Source organism: Myiozetetes cayanensis, unplaced genomic scaffold (assembly GCF_022539395.1).
Source record: "Myiozetetes cayanensis isolate MyiCay16 unplaced genomic scaffold, myiCay2020 scf50, whole genome shotgun sequence".
NCBI classification, from domain to species: Eukaryota; Metazoa; Chordata; class Aves; order Passeriformes; family Tyrannidae; genus Myiozetetes; species Myiozetetes cayanensis.
Genome location: NW_026087743.1, coordinates 39747 through 58511, shown reverse-complemented (window position 1 = coordinate 58511; position 18765 = coordinate 39747). Strand labels below are relative to the sequence as shown.

General features: G+C 51.2%; 1 protein-coding gene across 1 annotated transcript in view; it reads left to right on the top strand.

Moving 5' to 3' along the window:
* RUNX1 (RUNX family transcription factor 1) overlaps positions 1-18765 on the top strand; it is a 76621-nt gene that overhangs the window by 38520 nt on the left and 19336 nt on the right. The window contains exon 4 of the mRNA XM_050334209.1: positions 5213-5404. Within this exon, the coding sequence (XP_050190166.1) occupies positions 5213-5404 (192 nt within the window). The remainder of the gene's footprint in view (positions 1-5212; positions 5405-18765) is intronic.

Sequence of the window (18765 nt, the reverse complement as noted above, 5' to 3'; positions counted from 1 at the left end):
CTTAAAGATCATTTAGTTCCAACCCCCTGCCATGGGCAGGGATGTCCATTAATCCATCCCAGCAGTGCATGGTTATAAAATGGTCCTGGTTTCCCACAAGAATTTTGGTGGCTTCAGGTGGCAGACTGAGAGCAGTGAGGCCTTTCCTTCCCCTCTGTATCACCCACTTGTCCCCCTCTGAACCCGAAAGGCATCTAATGACACTTTGAAAGACCAGGTTAAAATAGAAGAGGTGTTTCTGTTTGTGCACCTGGAGGCATCCTGGAGCACTGTGGGGCTGACCATGGTGTGAATCCCAGACAGAGCCACCATTCCCAGCGAGCTCCCGATGGGCACAACCCCAGGGGCTTCCAAGGCACTTTGTTCCCATCTTTTTCCGCTTCCAGAGCCCCAAGCAGCTGGCTGTGGGCCAGGCCAAGTGCTCCACGGTCTCTTGGAGTCTATAAAGCTGCATTTCCCTCCCATTAAAGAGGGAAAGCACTTTCATGTTGCGTTGCTGTAAAAGTATCTGAAAAGCCAATGTTTTCTCAGCCTTCCTCGTGTAATATTCCATGTAAAAAAAAAAGAAACAAACCCTCCTGACCTCACTGAGGCAGCACTGGAAAGGGATAAGGTCTAAAAAAGAAGCCCCAAAGCCCCCAAACCCTGTGGTTTAGCCAAGCTGGCTGCACGTCCTGCTTATTCCAGTGTCTCAAACCTCCACCCTGCAAGTCAAGGGGGGGGTGTGTGGGGGGGGAATTTTGTTTTTCTTTTCTCTGTTAATCCCCCCCAGACTGATCCTTGTCAAAAAAAAAAAGCTTTGGGGACACAAGGAGTGTAAGAGCTCTCGTGCAAACTGCTTGCCAAGGGTTTTGTTCCACAGCTGGAGGATGGACTGACATCCACCAAATCCTGTCAGCTCTGTGGCCAAACTGCCGGCTCAGCAGAGCCAAACCGGCTTCCAAAGCACATTCCTGCTGCTCCTTTTCACCCTGCTCTCCTGGAAAAGGGAAGCCTGGCCTTGTGGTCACCACCTTGGGCCGGGAGACGAGCGTGGGCCACAGGGTCACTGCCTCCTAATTCCTCTGTCACCGGGTTTGCCACCCACAAAAGGGGGATAATGACAGTCCTGGCCTTCCCAGGGGTGAGCTGAGGACAACCTGCCTGCTCTTCAAGCCAGGTGTTTAGAGGGGAACTTCAAAGCGGAGCTAATGAACACCAAAACACAAGTCACCCTCACCGAGCTGTGCCTGAGCATGCAGAGCGGCTCGGGAAAACCATTTCTGCTCGGGACACTTTTCTGACACAGTCCTGCAGTTTTTTCCTTCTGCAGAGCCTCGTGCCAAGCAGGTCCTGTGGTGCTTCCTGCAGCTCTCAGGATGGGAGGAAAGCTGAAACAGCTTGGGGACGGTGGGGTGGGAAAAGCCACTTTTGGGGCTGCACCTTGAGGTGGCGATTGCCTGGCGTCGATTCTAAGTATTTCCCACCCAAAATTACACCCAAAACAACAGCGGAGTTCCCCTGGGAAGGAACCTGTTGGTGCTGGTCTTTCTTCCCTGAGTGCAGTGACTCGAGTGGGATTTCCACAAGCCCGAGGGATGAGACAGAGCTTGGCTCTGCTGATGCACCACTGGGACCCCCAGGCTGTGGAGGAGGCTCCATATGCAGGAGGGTGAAGGCTGAAACGTCCCCTTCAGTGCTCAAAATTCAGCTGGATGCTCTGGGGCAGGTGGGGGCAGGGATTTCACTTGGCTGATGCAGAGTTCAGAGACATCTTGGACATCAGGAGGAATTTGTTGCTGGCAAGGGTGGTCAGGCCTTGGCAGGGGCTGCCCAGGGAGGTTTGGAGTGCCCAGCCCTGGAGGTGTCCAAGGCAGGCCTGGCCGTGGCACTCAGTGCTCTGGGCTGGGGGACAAGGTGGGGATGGGGCACAGAGTGGATCATCTGGGAGGGCTTTTCCAACCTCAGGGACCGTGTGAGACAGGCACAGATTCTCCCACCAGCTTGGAGGATGCCCTGTAGTGACCTGGGGAGGATGCTCAGCCTGGTTTAATCTGCCCTGCTCACCATTTGCTCACTCAGAGCAGGCTGGGCTTTGTCTGCCCTGCCAGCCTGACACAAATTTAGTCCCTGAGCGAGACTCAGAGCAGGGAGTTAATTCCTGCCTCCTCAGCCTTCCTCCTGCTGGCTTCACAGGAGCTGCTCAGCTCCACGTGGGGCTGTTGGCACAGGAGCTGGCACTGCTGGCACGTGGGAGGGAAGGGAAGGTGGCAGGGGGGTCACGCCGGGCCCTCACTCAGAAGCAGGAGATGTCTGAGGAGCGTTTGGAAATCAGGAATAAATGACATCAAGGGGAAGGATTTGGAAGGGTCTGGCTCTTGGCTCTGCAAGGCCTGGGCTGAGCCTGCTGAGGCTTAAAATAATCCAAATGTATGAGGTATTTTACACATCTTGTATGACTCTGCATGTTGGCTTCCCAGTGCCGGGTCAGGAGCCCAAGGCTGGAGGCAGCTTCCAGCTCTGCACTGCTGACAAATGAAGCCTTTGCTCTTGACCAACCAGAATGGCAGATAAAAGTCCTTTTCATCTGTCTTTGCTTCTCCCTCTTTTTTTTTTTTTTTTTTTTTTTCTTTTTTTTTTTTTTTTTTTTTTTTAAGCCCTAATGGGTCTCTTTAATGATGAAACCACTACTATATAATATGTCTTTTTATATTTTAATTCCTTCCCCCCCCACACACCCCCCTCCCCTTGGGATAATTTACAGCACAGTGTGGAATCTGAGACAGCTCAAGCTGTGCCAAAGGGCCTGGCAGCAGGAAGAAATGCCGAGCCACTGCCATTTGGAACCATAAGACAAGTTATAAAATTTAATTTTAGAAATGCAGCTACTGGGAACTGCTTTTAAATGCACATTTTCCTTTTAGTGCATGAAATGGGCCTGTGTCTCGATGGGGCTGTTGGGGTGGCTTGAAAGAGGGCTCTGTGGAGGAAGGGGCCTACTGGGCTCTTCAGAGAGCTGCTCATTCCCTGAATCCATTGGAAAGCTGGATTTGTGGGAATGTTGATGGGTTCAGCGCCGTGGGGGTGTGTGGAATGGGGCATGGTGGGTTATTTTTAGGAGTTTTGTGCCAGTCTTTCATTGCTGGAGCTGTGGGTTGGAGGGAGGAACAGCACCGGCCACCTCCCTGCAGGGAGGTTGGAGATGCAAAGGAAGCTGCAGAGGGCAATTCTTCCATGAATGAAAGGAAAATCAGGAGCAGGCAGACATCAAATCATGGTGTTCCACAGGAAACAGGGAAAGGGACACCTTCTCGTGGAATCATGGAATGGGTTGGGTTGGGAGGGACCTTAAGGATCATCTCATTCCAACTCCCTGCCATGGGTAGGGACACCTTCCACCAGCCCAGGGTGCTCCAAGCCCCGTCCAACCTGGCCTTGGACACTTCCAGGGATCCAGGGGCAGCCACAGCTTCTCTGGGCAACCTGTGCCAGGGCCTGCCCACCCTCCCAGCCAGCAATTCCTTCCTAACATCTAATCTTACCTGCCCTCTTTTAGTTTAAGGCCATTCTCCCTTGCCCTGTCACAAGTTCCCCCATCTCTTCAAGGGAACAAGTAGAAAAAAGAGATGTTTGACCTCTGGGCTGGGGATTTATCACTGACATTGCATTCCTGGCAGGGGTGACAGTGCCCAGTGGGAAGAAGGGAAGGGATGAGCCATGAATATTCACGAGGCAGATGATTTCCTGAGACAAACCCAAGCTGCAGGAATAGATTGGGTTTGGGGGGAAAGGAGGGACAGTGGCATCCACTGATCTTCAAGAAGGTCCACAAGCAGAAGGTGTGAAAATGCCATTTTTGGAGCTGGGGGTGCTACTCCATTGACTGAGTCCAGGTGGGGTCAGGGAATGTCCTCACAGACCCATTGCAGTGAGTACCTTTGGAAAGGCTGGCACAGCTGGGATTGTTCAGCTGGACAAGAGAAGCTTTGGGGGGACCTGAGTGTGGCCTTGCAGGGCCTGAAGGGGCTCCAGGAAAGATGGAGAGAGACTATTTCCAAGGGCTGGAGGGACAGGACAAGGGGAATGGCTTCAAACTGATGAAAAGCAGGGTTAAATGGGATATTGGGAAGGAATTGCTGGCTGGGAGGGTGGGCAGGCCCTGGCACAGGGTGCCCAGAGAAGCTGTGGCTGCCCCTGGATCCCTGGAAGTGTCCAAGGCCAGGTTGGACGGGGCTTGGAGCAGCCTGGGCTGGTGGAAGGTGTCCCTGCCCATGGCAGGGGGTGAAAATAGATGATCTTTGATGTCCCATCCAACCCAAACCACTCCATGATTCCATGATGATTCTGTCTACCCTGCCTCACCTTCTGCATTTGGTGAGAGCACCTTTTAGAACACAGGATATCCCAGTGCAGAATATCCAGCTACAGAGAACAGATAGAAATGTGTGCCCTGAGTCATTCCAGCTGAATTTGGATCTGCCCACAGCTGTCCTGGAGCTTGGGCTCTCCAGCACCTTCCCTGTCCCCTCCCAGCCCCGGAGCCTCATGGGGACTGTGCTCCAAGGGCTGCTCCAGGAGGGCACTGCACCCTCTAATTCCCATGTGGCTGTGACCAAGACCCCTCTGCACTGGCTGATGCTGTAAATGCAACATTTACTCTCTTGGAACTGGTTGTCTGGTGGCACCTCACGTTTCTGAAGCTCCTGATGCAGGTTCACGATTCCAGCTTCAACTCTTCCAGCTTCTGGGCTTTATTTCTTATTCCTGTCCATGAAGCCACTGCAAAAGAATCCAAAAACAGGACTTGCTTGGGTTTGTTATTTCGTAGCCCCAGAGCACTTCTCTAATTATGGTGCCCTGTGACAACCTGGGGTTGGATTTTTGAGGAGTTATTCCCGTGCAGGTTTAGCACAGGGGGGGTCACTTGACATTTCCTCCTTTTAGAAACCCCTTCTCTCCTCGTGGGAGGTGTAAAAAAAGGCACTGAAATTTTTGCAGTGGGTCTGGTTCTTCGGGCCAGGCCACAGCACAGCTGCAGTGCATGATTGTGCCTCCTGTTGCTGCAGGGAAGGGGCTGCAGATTAATTTCAGGCAGTCCCACCGGCGGATCAGGGCTTTAAAAAAACAGAGGGGGGGAAAAAAAGAAAAAACTACAAAAAAACGAACCAAATCAACAGACCTCGTGTACCAGTGAGATTTTTCTGATCTTTTCCACCCCCCCCTCCCACAATAGGACATCGCCAGAAAATAGATGAGCAGACAAAGCCCGGGAGCTTGTCCTTTTCCGAGCGCCTGAGCGAGCTGGAGCAGTTGCGTCGCACGGCCATGAGGGTCAGCCCACACCACCCAGCCCCCACGCCCAACCCACGGGCCTCCTTGAACCACTCCACTGCTTTTAACCCTCAGCCTCAGAGTCAGATCCAGGGTAAGTACCCGAAATCCTCCCCTTTGCTCGCCCACCCCCCTCCTCCCCGAGCCTGCCGATCGCTGACCCCCCATCCCTCCGTCTCTTCTGGGCCCTCCTTGGCTGCCTTTCACAAGGGAGAGCCTTTCATGAGTGCAAAGAGGGGTTTTCCATGTTTTCCAAAGCCTGGCAGGTTTTAGGGGGGTCCACACTGTCTCTCTTGCCAGCTCAGTGCAGCCCATGGTGTTTGCTGTCCTCGCCTGTGCCGCAGCCGTAACACCTTTAAAAGCCGTCATTTTCCTGCAAAGTCAGGCCTTTTTTCCACGTGTAGGTGTGTTTCCCAGTGGATATTTGTCAATTAGCGTGCTTGGGTGAGAGGGAAATACCGTCAACACCTGGCTTTGACCTTTCCCAGGGAGGCAGCAGCAAAGGGAGCTTTGCAAAGCGCTTCATCCCCCAGGAACGACCTCTTAGTGCCGAGGCATCCTTAGGACTGGCTGCTCTGCATGTGTTTGTGGGGCTGGTGGTTTTCCAGTGGGTTCTGTTCGGATGAAAACGTGCAAAGTGGTGACTCAGGAGTCTGATTTGCTCAGTGATGCCAGTGAAACCGAGTCATGCAGCTTGGAATCACCCCTGCCATCCCCAGAGATGAGTCTGTCCCTGCTAAAGCCAGCTGTGTCCCTGGGATGAGCTGAAACTTGGGGAGCAGGGAGTCAGGTCACTCACCATCAGCTGCCCCCATCAAAATGCAGGTTCATGGGGCAGATGCACCCAAAAAAAGAGTGTGTGGACAGTGTTAATTTTAGCAGATCCTGTTCCTAGTGGAGTTTTCCTCTGTTCTTCCATCCAGAATGAAATGGTGTCAGTCAGGGTTCTGTGCTGGGGTTTTGGAAAGGAATGGTTTCTGTGAATCAAAATAAGTTCTTTTGGCATTAATTTGTAAGACCAGGGTGTTCTTTCTTGCAAGCAAAAAAGGTTATCACTTACCTGAGGCAAGACTTGTCACATCCTTTTATTCCTAAGGTTTGGAAGGTCTTTGGTTTGGTGAAATCTATTGCAAATCTGCTGGTTTTCAGGTATTTTTGGGAAGCATGGGGAATCAATCATCATAGAATCATGGTTTGGGTTGGGAGGGACCTTAAAGATCATCCAGTTCCACCCCCTGCTTGCCTGCTTTGCAGAGTGAACCTCGTTGGGTGCCTCCTGTGCTCCTATAAAAGCAAACAGAGCTATCATTTGGATGTGCAAACAGCATTTTAATGGGTTTTCCCTGGGGATGAAGCCCAGGAAGAGGCAGTGGTGGAACCACTAAGGTTTCCTCATGGATCCCCTCCTGTTCTCCTGGTTTCCCTTCCCCTCTGCCTCCAAAATGTGTGTTGTTCACTGAGCAACTTGAGGGTTGTGGTCACTACCCATAAAACAAACCCCAAACTGAAGCTCCCTCGTTTGGGGCCATCTCTGCTGTAGATGCCTTTGAACTTCCAGGGCTCATCTTTTCAGGGTCACCTCTCACAGTGGGGAAGAGGGAAAGGGGGGGAAAGGGAATAGGGTGGGAAAGAGCTCCAGCACCATCATTTTTTTCACAGCATCACAGAATATCCAAGAGTTGGAAGGGACCCACAAGGATCGTGGAGTCCAACTCCTGGCCCTGTACAGGTTTTCCTCAGTGTTCAAAGTATAATTGGGTTTAGGGCTGATCCCCTGTGTGGCCTCTTGGGAGTTGGGATATTTGACTTTTTACTATTATTATTTTTGTTTATTAAATTTCAGAGCAGAGGGCTACAAACAAACTTAGCCAGGAGGTCAAGGAAAGGCAGAGGGAGGGGAGAGTTGGGATTGTTCAGCCTGGAGAAGAGAAGGCTTTGGGGTGACCTGAGTGTGGCCCTGCAGGGCCTGAAGGGAAGTTACAGGAAAGATGGAGAAATACTATTTCCAAGGGCCTGGAGTGACAGGACAAGGAAGAATGGCCTCAAAGTGACAAAAAGCAGGGTTAGATGGGATATTGGGAAGGAATTCCTGGCTAGGAGGGTGGGGAGGGGCTGGGACAGAATTCCTAGAGGAGCTGTGGCTGGCCCTGGATCCCTGGAAGTGTCCAAGGCCAGGGTGGAAGGGGCTTGGAGCACCCTGTGCTGGTGGAAGGTGTCCCTGCCCATGGCAGGGGTGGCACTGGGTGGACTTTAAGGTCCCTTCCAACCCAAACCATTCTGTGATTCCAGAAGAACTTCTGAACATCTCACTGCTGTAACTTTCTGCCCATTCTTTGCATCCTGAAACACTTCTAGAAACTGGAAACAACTGGGAAGTTTCTAATGGAACTTTCTCACTGAACAGAGCACGGAGTGGTTTTTACACTGCTAAATTCCAAGCAGCAGCCCTGAACTCTGCTCTAACTCACACCAGCAGGAATCACAAGTTGCTCTTCTATCCCTCCAAGCCCAATTATCTTTCCTTAAAAAAAAACCAAAACTGACTCAAAAATAGACATCTCGGGGTAGCTCTTGGATTTAAAGGGGGCAGGTTGCCACGCCACTAAACCGCTGTTTATTTGTTTAGGTTTTCCTCTCTAAAAGGCTTGAGGTTAATTTTAACTTCCTATTTGACCAAGCCTTGAGCCTGAGCTCGGAGCCTCTCGTGTCACGGGTACGGAGCCCCAGCAAGCCGAGAGGCCGTGAATCGCCTTAATCGAGTTTTCTGCTTCTTTCATATCACAGGGGAGGCAGAAAGCCCACCTGTTCTCTCCAGAGGTTTAATGCACAGGGGGCAGAGGGGAGCAGGAGGGGAGGAGGAGCTTCAGCCACACCACACATGGTTTGAGTTGGACGCTCGTTTGGTGTCACGTCCAAGGGTTTGAGAAGGAGGAGATTCGGGGACAGCCCCGGCCTCAGCTCAGCCCTTCCCCTGTGCAGAGGGGACAACAAAACAGGCAGGGCCACGTGAGCCCTGCTGAGGTGCTTTTTAAACCCTCCATACCCATCTCAGTCTCATATATAACAAATATAAATATATCTATTTATTATGGTTGAGCTTCTCCTAAAACCAACCTGAATTTTTGGTACTACACCCAAAATGACTGATTTTCATGCTTACCAGAGCAGGTCAATCTGTAGTTCAAGGTATGAATGTAAGGTTCCTTTACAGCACAGTTTTTTTCAGGGCCAACAGAGATATTTTAAATATCACCAAGGCCGAGGATATTCCTTTAGAGTCATTGAAATTGAGTTAACAAATTGCATAAATTAATGTCTAACTAGAGGGGTTAGGAATATCACCTCAAAAAAACACGTGCTTACGATCACTTAATAGCAGTATAACAATAATATGAGTGATAAATAATATAAATTTAACCTATAAATAGATTATAAATAATAAAAAATTAAGGATAACGGTAACTAATTTTTTTTTTCTTTTCAAATGAGCCCGAACAATGTTCATGGAATCATGGAATGGTTTGGGTTGGGAGGGACCTTAAAGACCATCCAATCCAATCCACACCTTCCACCAGCCCAGGTTGCTCCAAGCCCCATCCAACCTGGCCTTGAATGTTTTCAGCTCTTTGCCAACTGCTTGGATGTTTTTAACTGGTGATTTATTAATTACCCATAGATTAAAAAAAAATAAAATAAAATAAAAATAAAGCTATTCCTCCATCCAGGCAAAAGAAATAACCACTGCCATCACCTTAAGCTCCACGCTTCTGGTTCTTTTTTACTCTTTTATAGCCTTAAAACACCCGAGTTCGTCTTTATTTTCTCGACTTTTGTAACCTTATACATTAAGTTTCAGCTGGGACCACGCTTTTATGGCCAGATCTAAAAATCCCTGGAAACAAGAGGCTGCAGTAAAACTGCTGACAGGTCTTGAAGCGAAGCGGCAGCTCCAGCCCCCGCTAGCAAAGCGAGGCAGATCATTTCAAGCTCAGCCCTTTGAATCAGCCCGAAACACGAGGGCTGGGGGATTATTTTGTTACAAGCCGGGCCTTTTGTCTCCCTCCAGGTGCAACGGGCTTTGTTTGAGAGACGTTTCAAGGTCCTTGCTACCCCTAATCTTGTTCCACCAAAAACCAGCCCCAAGTTTATCAGGGCTCCCGGGAGCGGGAGGGGAGTCAAGGGCAGAGTTTAGACCCAGGGAATTCCAATGGCTTTGTTCCTTCCCTGGCTGTGTCCTGCTCCGGTTTTGGCTGTTTCCACTTTCAAATCCGTGGATTTGGGAAGCAGACCTTCCTGCAGCGTCCCCGAGGGGCTTTGACGGGGTTGTGCTTCTGCCCCAAAGTTCTGCTGCTGCAAAATGAGGTTTGGGGGGCACTTTGAAGAGTCTGGATTGAGGTGCTCGCAGCTCCCTGCCAGGGAACATCAACAGTCCCTCATGAGCAGGGCTTTGCCAGCTCTTCCCCCTGTGTAACACGTTAAATGCTGATATATTTACGTTCCCTTCGGACACGGCTCTATCTCCTCATCTCCAGCCCGGAGCGCTGGTGGAGTGAGGGCACTGGGGATGTTCAGCTGGAGAGGAGGAGGCTGAGGGGAGACCTCACTGCAGGTAAAACTCCCTCATGAGAAGCAGAGGAGGGGTAGGACTGAGCTCTGCTCACTGGGAGCAGGGACAGCACCCAGGGAATGGCTGGAGCTGTGCCAGGGCAGGCTCAGCTTGGAGCTCAGCACAAGGTTCTTCCCCCAGAGGGTGGTTGGCACTGCCCAGGCTCCCCAGGGCAGTGGGCACGGCCCCAAGGCTGCCAGAGCTCCAGGAGGGTTTGGATGATCTTCTGGGGCACAGGGGGTGACTCTTGGGGATGGGCCTGTGCAGGGCCAGGAGCTGGACTGGGTGGTCCTCATGGGTCCCTTCCAACTCTGGATATTCTGTGACTTCGTGATTTTGTGGTTCTGTGATCATCCCCTTTCCACCTGATTAACCACCTGACCAAAATACACGTGGAGCAGGAGCTGCCTGAGCTTGGCACCTTCCCTGCCAGCCCTGCTCCTGCTCCCGGGGCACTGCAGTAGCGGTGGAGGTGACACCAGAGCGTCATCTCCAGTCAGCACGGACAGGGCTGCCAAACTCCCTGGATCCAGCCCTTCTGGATGTGCAGGAGCCCTTCTCTCCACCCCCAGATTTTCCCCACCACGAGCCACATCACGTCCATTTTGCTACTGGTCAGGGAAGATCCCCTTTAGTGGAGCCACCCTCAAGTGCCACGGCCACCAGGAGACCACAGAAAGTTTATGGAAATTGTGATGCTTTCCCCAAAATATAATTTACAAAACCCAATCTGTGGAGGTGGCAGGGATCCAGCTGGCTCTATATATATAAAAAAAAAAAAAAATAGAATTTTTACAGAGAGAAATATCTCTTTGCTGAGATGGTAGGATGTTTCTTTGATTCTCAGTTATTGCTCAGTAGACAATAATTTTATGTCACACCATGATAGAACTAAATAACTTTATTATACAGTTATTATATATGACTTATCTTGCCCATTCTTTCTCGGCCCTGACCCTCCACATGGTTATCCACCCAGTCATTTCCTCCTGAGTGGAAAGAGGCTCCTCACAGCCTGTCTTCATTTGATTTGTAAAGCCTGTAAAGCCAATTTGGGTCCTCTCCAAAGACTCCTTTTGACAGGGGTGAAATTCTGTCCCTGAGACACATCAGCTCTGCCCAGACCTGGCTGCTGCTGGGGTGGGGATACCCAGGAGCAGCCCAGGAACTGGAGCAGCCTTAGGAATTCCTTCTACCTGGCATTAGAAATCTCTGTTCCCTGGGAGATTTCCCCTGGAGGAAGTGGGGGAAGGCACCACCAGTTGGGCCCATCTGAGATACCATATTTGGGATGTTGCAGGCAGAGGAATTGAGACTTTGCTTTAAAGGAGGGGTCAGCAGAGCCAGATTTACTCAGTTTGCCAAAACAGAGGCAGAGAGGGAGGATAATTCCAGTCAGTGGGCACAGCAGAGCTTCAGCATCAGGGAGGGAGCAGAACCATTTGTGCTGAAGGAAGGTGTTGGCTCAACAACAAGTTGTTCTCCTGTGAACTGGACCATCGATGAGTTCAGGCTGGAAATCAGCAGATGGTTCCCAAGCATCAGAGCGGCCCTGGCTGCCTCCCAGGAGCCTCTCAGAGACAGAAAGATGTAATTTAAGATGGGTCTCGCTCCATAAATGCAAAACACAAGGTGTGGCTGGGCTGCAGGGCCCAGGAGATGCTCTCTGGGCTCGTGTTCTCTTCCATTCAATCAATTCTCTGCACAACTGGCATCATCAAGGGACATTTCATCCTCCAGGACAAGCAGGAGAACGTTTGGGATCTTCTCCCTGGAGTCCAGAGGAGAGCTGTAAAGCTGATCTGAGGGCTGGAGCACCTCTGCCATGGAGAGGGGCTGAGGGAGTTGGGGCTGGTCAGCCTGGAGAAGAGAAGGCTCCAGGGAGACCTGAGAGCCCCTTCCAGTGCCTAAAGGGGCTCCAGGAGAGCTGGAGAGGGACTGGGGACAAGGGATGGAGGGACAGGACACAGGGAATGGCTTCAAACTGAAAAATAGTAGATTTAGATGAGATATGTGGGAAGAAATTCTTGGCTGGGAGGGTGGGCAGGCCCTGGCACAGGTTGGCCAGAGAAGCTGTGGCTGCCCCTGGATCCCTGGAAGTGTCCAAGGCCAGGTTGGACAGGGCTTGGAGCACCCTGGGCTGGTGGAAGGTGTCCCTGCCCGTGGCAGGGGGTTGAGAGTGTATCATTTTACGGCTCCTTCCAACCCAAACCATTCTGGGATTCTCAACTCTGTGCTCTGTTATATCCCTGGTAAGAAGTTAAACCTTTGCCTGCAAACTCCCAGTGCCCTCCCAACTCCCACATGGAGCAGTTCCCTGGATCAATCCCAGCCTCTCCAGGACTGGAATCCATCCTGCAGTCCCCTCCATGCCCCTGGAGGATCCATTCCCTTCAGCCACACGTTTGTGCTCCCGAGGTGAGGAAAGCAATTCCTCAACGCCTGCCCACAAAATCCAGGGAGCACTCCCAGCTCCAGGGCCTCAGCCTTGCTCAAGAGCCTCCCCTGGCTCCTCACATTCAGGGAGAGAAAAAAAAAAATATTAAAAAAAAAAATAGAGGGCTTGAAATTGTTTAGCTTTTTTCATCAGCTCAAGGCACTAATGGAAAGAGTTATGTAATGGTGGTTAATCCACGAGATTTCCAAGTGCCGATATATTTAAAAGATACCAATCTTCGTATTCCAATTCCCTGGCACTTCCTGAGATTAAAAAAGCAGTAGATAAGGCAACAAACACGTTCTCAGTCCCCAAGCAACATCTTGACTTGCACAAATTTTTCTTCTGCTTTTCCATCTCCCCCTCCACCTTTTTTTCCCCTCCCCCTCCTCATGGATGGAGGATTGAGGACGGATCCATCCGTCCTCAAGGATGATTTTAAATAAAGAAAAGGAAATCTTGGTTTTCAAGCAGAAATTAAGATATTCAGAGGTCTGTATTTTGTTCCAAGTTTTTGTCAGGACCATTCAGTGATTCTTCTGGGGAAGCAATTGAGGGTTTGATTTTTTTTCCCAGAGCATTTAGGAAAACTCAGCACAGCAGAAAGGTGTCTGAGCATGATTTTTGATAGTTCCCAAGCACCCAAGCCACGGAGGAATCGGTGAAAAGTGTAGAGATGCCTTTGGAAATCGCTTCAGCTGCCTCACTGAAATGTTTAGGCAGCCATAAAATTTGGCAGCTCATGCCCAGGCACAGTTTTATTTTTCATTAATCAGTCCATTTAGCACAGGAGCTGATGGATACTGCTGAGAGAAATGGAGCTGGCAGGCAGGGACAAGTATCCCCTGCTCAGATTTTAACTTGCAGAGGGATCCTCTCTGGGTTGTTTTGTTGGATCATCTCCCACCCCGTGTGCCAAAGTCCCTTCTCCACCATGTCACTGAAAAAGTGGAGCTGCTCCCCGACCCAGTGCAGGAATTTTGTCCTGCCAGGATGCTCCAGCCCTGGCAGGAGGCATCCAAAGCCAATATCCCTGCTCCAGAGGCAGGTGCTTCCATGCCAGAGAAGCTGTGGCTGCCCCTGGATGCCTGGAAGTGTCCAAGGCCAGGCTGGACGGGGCTTGGAGCAGCCTTGGATGGGGGAAGGTGTCCCTGACCATGGTGAGGGATTGGAATAAAACGATCCTTAAGATCCCTTCCAACCCAACCCACTCCATGATTTTATGATCCTGAACTTTGGCTGGCAACACGTGGTCAGCAGTTTGACAGCATTTCAGTGCTTGAGGCAGCTACTCCTTAGTTTTTTTAGTTATTCCCCCCTGGCCCTCAAAGCATGTTCTCAACCTTTGAATGTCCCAATTGTGAGGAAGATTAAAAGCACTGATTGCAAAACTCCAGTAAATGAAATCTCTCTGAGTTCTTTCCTGACAAACCCAGTTTCTTTCCATAGCGTTCTCCTCTTTAATCCCCTCTTGGCAGAACATGACATGTTTTGATACCAGAGCTCAAATTACCTTCCGTGGTAAATAAAACAAACAAAAAATAAATAAGGCCTCCTTACCCTAAAAACAAACACCCACTGAAACCCAGCTTATTATTCACCTGGTGCTGCCCAGGTGCCAGAAGATGCCACTCGGATTTTGTAATTGGATGTGCTCTTTTCCCTCCAATACTGAGTTGAGCATCTCCAGACTTGAAATGTCGAGGGGTTGGAGCAGTGACACCACAGACACACGAGCTGTTTGCCCTCTAGAAAACAAAGGAGCAGGAAACAAGGAGACCAAGAACCTGAGTTTATTCCAGTGCTTGCTGGTGAGGTGAAAAACCTCAGCTGGGTGTACAGAGCCCACATGGGCTGGGGTGGTGCAGACAGGTTTGGTTGAGATGGAATCAACCCCTCTGGATCTGCTGGAGGCTGCCTGTGCTCGTGGTAGCCAAGGAGGAAAGGCACAGTCTCTGATTCCTTCCCTGGGGGGATTTCTTGGAGAAAAGGAGGCTCAGGGGGGACCTTCTGGCTCTGTCCAGCTCCTTGAGAGGAGGGTGGAACCAGAGCAGGGTCTGTCAGAACAAGGGACAGGAGGAGAGGGAACGGCCTCCAGCTGTGCCAGGGGAGGCTCAGGTTGTCCAGGAGGAGGAATTTGTTGCTGGCAAGGGTGGTCAGGCCTTGGCAGGGGCTGCCCAGGGAGGTTTGGAGTGCCCAGCCCTGGAGGTGTCCAAGGCAGGCCTGGCCGTGGCACTCAGTGCTCTGGGCTGGGGGACAAGGTGGGTGTCAGACACAAGGGGGACTCCATGACCTTTTGGAGCTCTTTTCCAACCTCAGAGATTCTGGGATTTATCCACGGGGTGGGGGGCTCCTTTCAAAGCCCCAGGTGCCAGCCATGCCCCCCTCTCTTCCCCTCTGTCCCCCTCTCTCCCACTGCCGTGCCCTTAACACGACGTTGCGTCAAAGCAGATCTTCCCCGACGATCCCACGTGGTTGGAGGGTTCACAGGGCTCCTTTTATCCCTCTGAGTACACACTACACCCTGAGCAAACTTATTTATAAGTTTTCCCTGTGTATTCAGTATATTATGACCCCAGCAAACGGAGGTTGTTCACAGGCAGAGAACAATGGGCCGGGATGTGCTGGGTGAGGTAATCCATTACATGGGCAAGTGCACATTAGGAGTCGACCAGACCATCCCCTCCATCCCTCCCACCATTTTCAGCCTATTTATACAACCCTTCTCTCGAAAGCATTGGAAAACAGCAGCATATTAAGCAGGTCCATTAAAAAATGGTGGGTTTGCTTTCAGCTGGGTCTGTCTCGAAGGTTTCCTTCCTTGGTCTGATTCTCAGCTCAAGCTCAGTGACTCTGAGGGTTTCCAGGACTTGGTGCTCAACTTCAGGCCCTCTGAGGGAGCCTGGATATCTGCAAAAAAGAGATTTTTGAATGTCTTTGACTGGGTACCCAAAAACGGGACTGGATCACTAGACAGGCTTTAGAATATAAACCACTGGAATTTGAATCCTCTGCATGGAATCATGGAATGGTTTGGGTTGAAAGGGAGCTTAAAGATCATCCAGTGCCACCCCCTGCCGTGGGCAGGGACACCTTCCACCAGCCCAGGCTGCTCCAAGCCCCATCCAACCTGGCCTGGGACACTTCCAGGGATCCAGGGGCAGCCACAGCTTCTCTGGGCAACCTGTGCCAGGGCCTGCCCACCCTCCCAGCCAGCAATTCCTTCCACAGATCTCATCTAAACCTACTGTTTTTCTGTTTGAAGCCATCCCTCCTTGTCCTGTCCCTCCAGCCCTTGGAAATAGTCTCTCTCCATCTTTCCTGGAGCTCCTTCAGGCCCTGCAAGGCCACAATTGGGTCACCCCAAAGCCTTCTCTTCACCAGGCTGAACAATCCCAATTTTTCTAAGCCTTTTGCACGTTTGACTACGATTATCAGAGCTTTTAGATACGATGTGGTGAGTTTAGGCTCCCTCATCTTCTTGCAGATCAGATTCAAGTGGTCAATCTCAACAAAAAACAATGAAACCAAAATTCCTTTACAGGGCAAGTTGCTGTAAATTGCTCCATCCTTTGGCCTGTAAGAAAGACAACATTTGTTTTAAAAAAGCAACTCTTCATCTTATTAATGCAGTGCTGATTTACAGCTTAACATCTGTGCTGGTTTCAGTTCTCATTGCATAAGGTATATTTAATTTTCAAAGTTCCCAAGTCCAAACAATGATCCTCATTCTGCAACAAAGCCTGAGAATAACTGCTCCAAAAGAACAGGCCCTTTGATATCCCTGGGACCTACATAAACATGAGCAATTTTCCATGCAAAAACCATTTGCAAATTCGAACTCTGTATTAATTAGTTCAAGGGGGAAGGAATCCACCAGCAAACAAGCACTGCTCTGCCACACATTACAAAGGTGAGCACTTGTGCCAACTTGAACGGGAACGCTGGGAAAGTGGCTGGGAGGGAAAGGCCCTGGGAGTGCTGGACAACAGCTCCTGGACACGAGCCCAGCTGTGCCCAGGGGGGCAAGGGGGTCAATGGCACCTGGTTTGGATCAGGAATAGCGTGGGCACAGCCCAGGGCAGGGATTGTCCCCTGTGCTGGCACTGCTGAGGGACCCCCAGGGCTGTGTCCAGTTCTGGAACCTCCTGGAAGAGACACTGAGGGGCTGGAGCGTGTGCAGGGAAGGGAAGGGAGCTGGGAAGGGGCTGGAGCAGCAGGAGGGGCTGAGGGAGCTGGGGGGGCTCAGCCTGGAGAAAAGGAGGCTCAGGGGGGACCTTCTGGCTCTGCAATCCCTGCCAGGAGGGGGGAGCCGGGGGGGGTCGGGCTCTGCTCCCAGGGAACAGGGACAGGAGGAGAGGGAACGGCCTCCAGCTGTGCCAGGGGAGGCTCAGGTTGGCCAGGAGGAGGAATTTGTTGCTGGCAAGGGTGGTCAGGCCTTGGCAGGGGCTGCCCAGGGAGGTTTGGAGTGCCCAGCCCTGGAGGTGTCCAAGGCAGGCCTGGCCGTGGCACTCAGTGCTCTGGGCTGGGGGACAAGGTGGGGATGGGGCACGGGGGGACTCCACGGTCTTGGAGCCCTTTTCCAATCTAAAGGGGAGGGAAACATTTCAAGTGAGTGTAACCCAAGCTGTGCCAACCAACACCCACCCAGATACAAATGGGTCTCGCCATTTTTACCCCTCCTCCTCTAATACTCTTCGGAAAAGCTCTCCCTCAGCTCCTGCAGCTTTTAAGCCACATCTGGGTGTCTGATCCAGGCTCTCGTGTCCAGGGTGGTCTCCAGCATCCACCTGCCAAGCCCTCTCCCCCTGCCTGGGCCAGCAGGGAGGAGCTGCAGGTGGAACTGCCCTCTCTTGCCCTCGCTGGGGTGATTAACCAGGTCAGACCTGGAGCAGGGACTAAGCTGAAGCAGGTGAGAGAAGTAAAGGCAGAGAGGAGAGAGTGTGAAAACAGGTTTTCCTGGAAAAGTGAAGGGAAAACATCCATGGAAAAACAAACAAACAAACAAACAAAAACAAACAAGGGAGAGAGAAAAAGGAAAGGAGAGAAAGAGAAAAAGAGAAAGAGAGAAAGAAAGAAAGGAAGAGAAAACAGAGGAAGAGAGAAATTATAGAGAGAAAGAGAGAGAAAGAAAAGAAAGAAAGAAAAAGAAAAGGAAGGCCAGCTGTGCTAATCCTGTGCTTGTTTGATCATGTTCAGAGCCTCCCAGGCTCCCATGGCAGGGAACAGTTTTGTTTCGGGAGGGTGGTGCAAGCTGAGTGCCCGTCCATGTGATTTGTGTATTTGTACATTAAACATTTCCCCAAGATGTAATTCCTTCCCTCCTGCACTTGGAATAAAGTGACTTTACAAGACGGGCTGCCCTCCAAGCAGCCAGCAAGAGGAGGGCTGTTGGGGCAAGATAGGGCAGCAGCATAATGTGCCTGAGCCGGCTGCTCCACCCAGCCTCTCATCTTTATGTGAACAAAAAAAATAACAATAAATGTTTCCAATAACCGAGAGGGGCCAGGTCTGATGAGCACAGACGGTCTGCAGGCATCTGCCCAAGGAGCTGACGGTTGGCTGGTACATCCCCAGCTGATTTATGGTGTGTGTGTGTGTGTGTCTTAAGCCTTAAATTGGTGAGTCTCTGGCTGGCTGCAGTGGTACTGCTGGATGGCTGGTGTCTGTTTTCGGCTCACAGAGCTGGCTCTGATACCGGGGCTGCTGGCGCTGAATCAATTCCAATCTCACACCTGTCGGAGACAATGAGGGCCTTGTTGCTCCCATCCCCACCAAAGGCTGTCACACCACTTATTTTTTTCACATTCGAAGGAGGGAAAGAAAATAAAGGGAGGACTGAGGGAAGGCTGGCTCCTCACAGGACACGTTCCCTGCGCTGGGATGCAGTGTGTCCCTCTTTCCTCTGGGGGAAAATATGTTTACAAACCCGAAGGGAGCCTACAAGAAAGATGGAGGGATATTTGTGAGGGCCTGGTGTGACAGGACAAGGGGGAATGGCTTCAAACTGAGAGAAGGTTTAGATTAAATATTAGATATTTGCCTTGGTTGCTCGTCTTTGCCCTCGTGCTCTCCCCTCATCCACTCTCTTCCTCCTCCGGTTCTGCAGCACAGATGTCTTAGATGTGCATCCTCTGGAAACTGGAATGATTAATAACCTATTCCTGCCCTTTCTGGTGTGTCATTCTCCCTGCTGAGAGAGGGTGGCAGAGAGGGGCAGGGGCTGCAGGTCCGTCCTGTGCAGGTGTCTGTGCATTGAAGAATCTACATAGTCATGGGGAAGCTGGGGAAGGGTTTGGAGAATCAGTCCTGTGAGGAGGGGCTGAGGGAGCTGGGGGGGCTCAGCCTGGAGAAAAGGAGGCTCACGGGGGACCTTCTGGCTCTGCAATCCCTGCCAGGAGGGGGGAGCCAG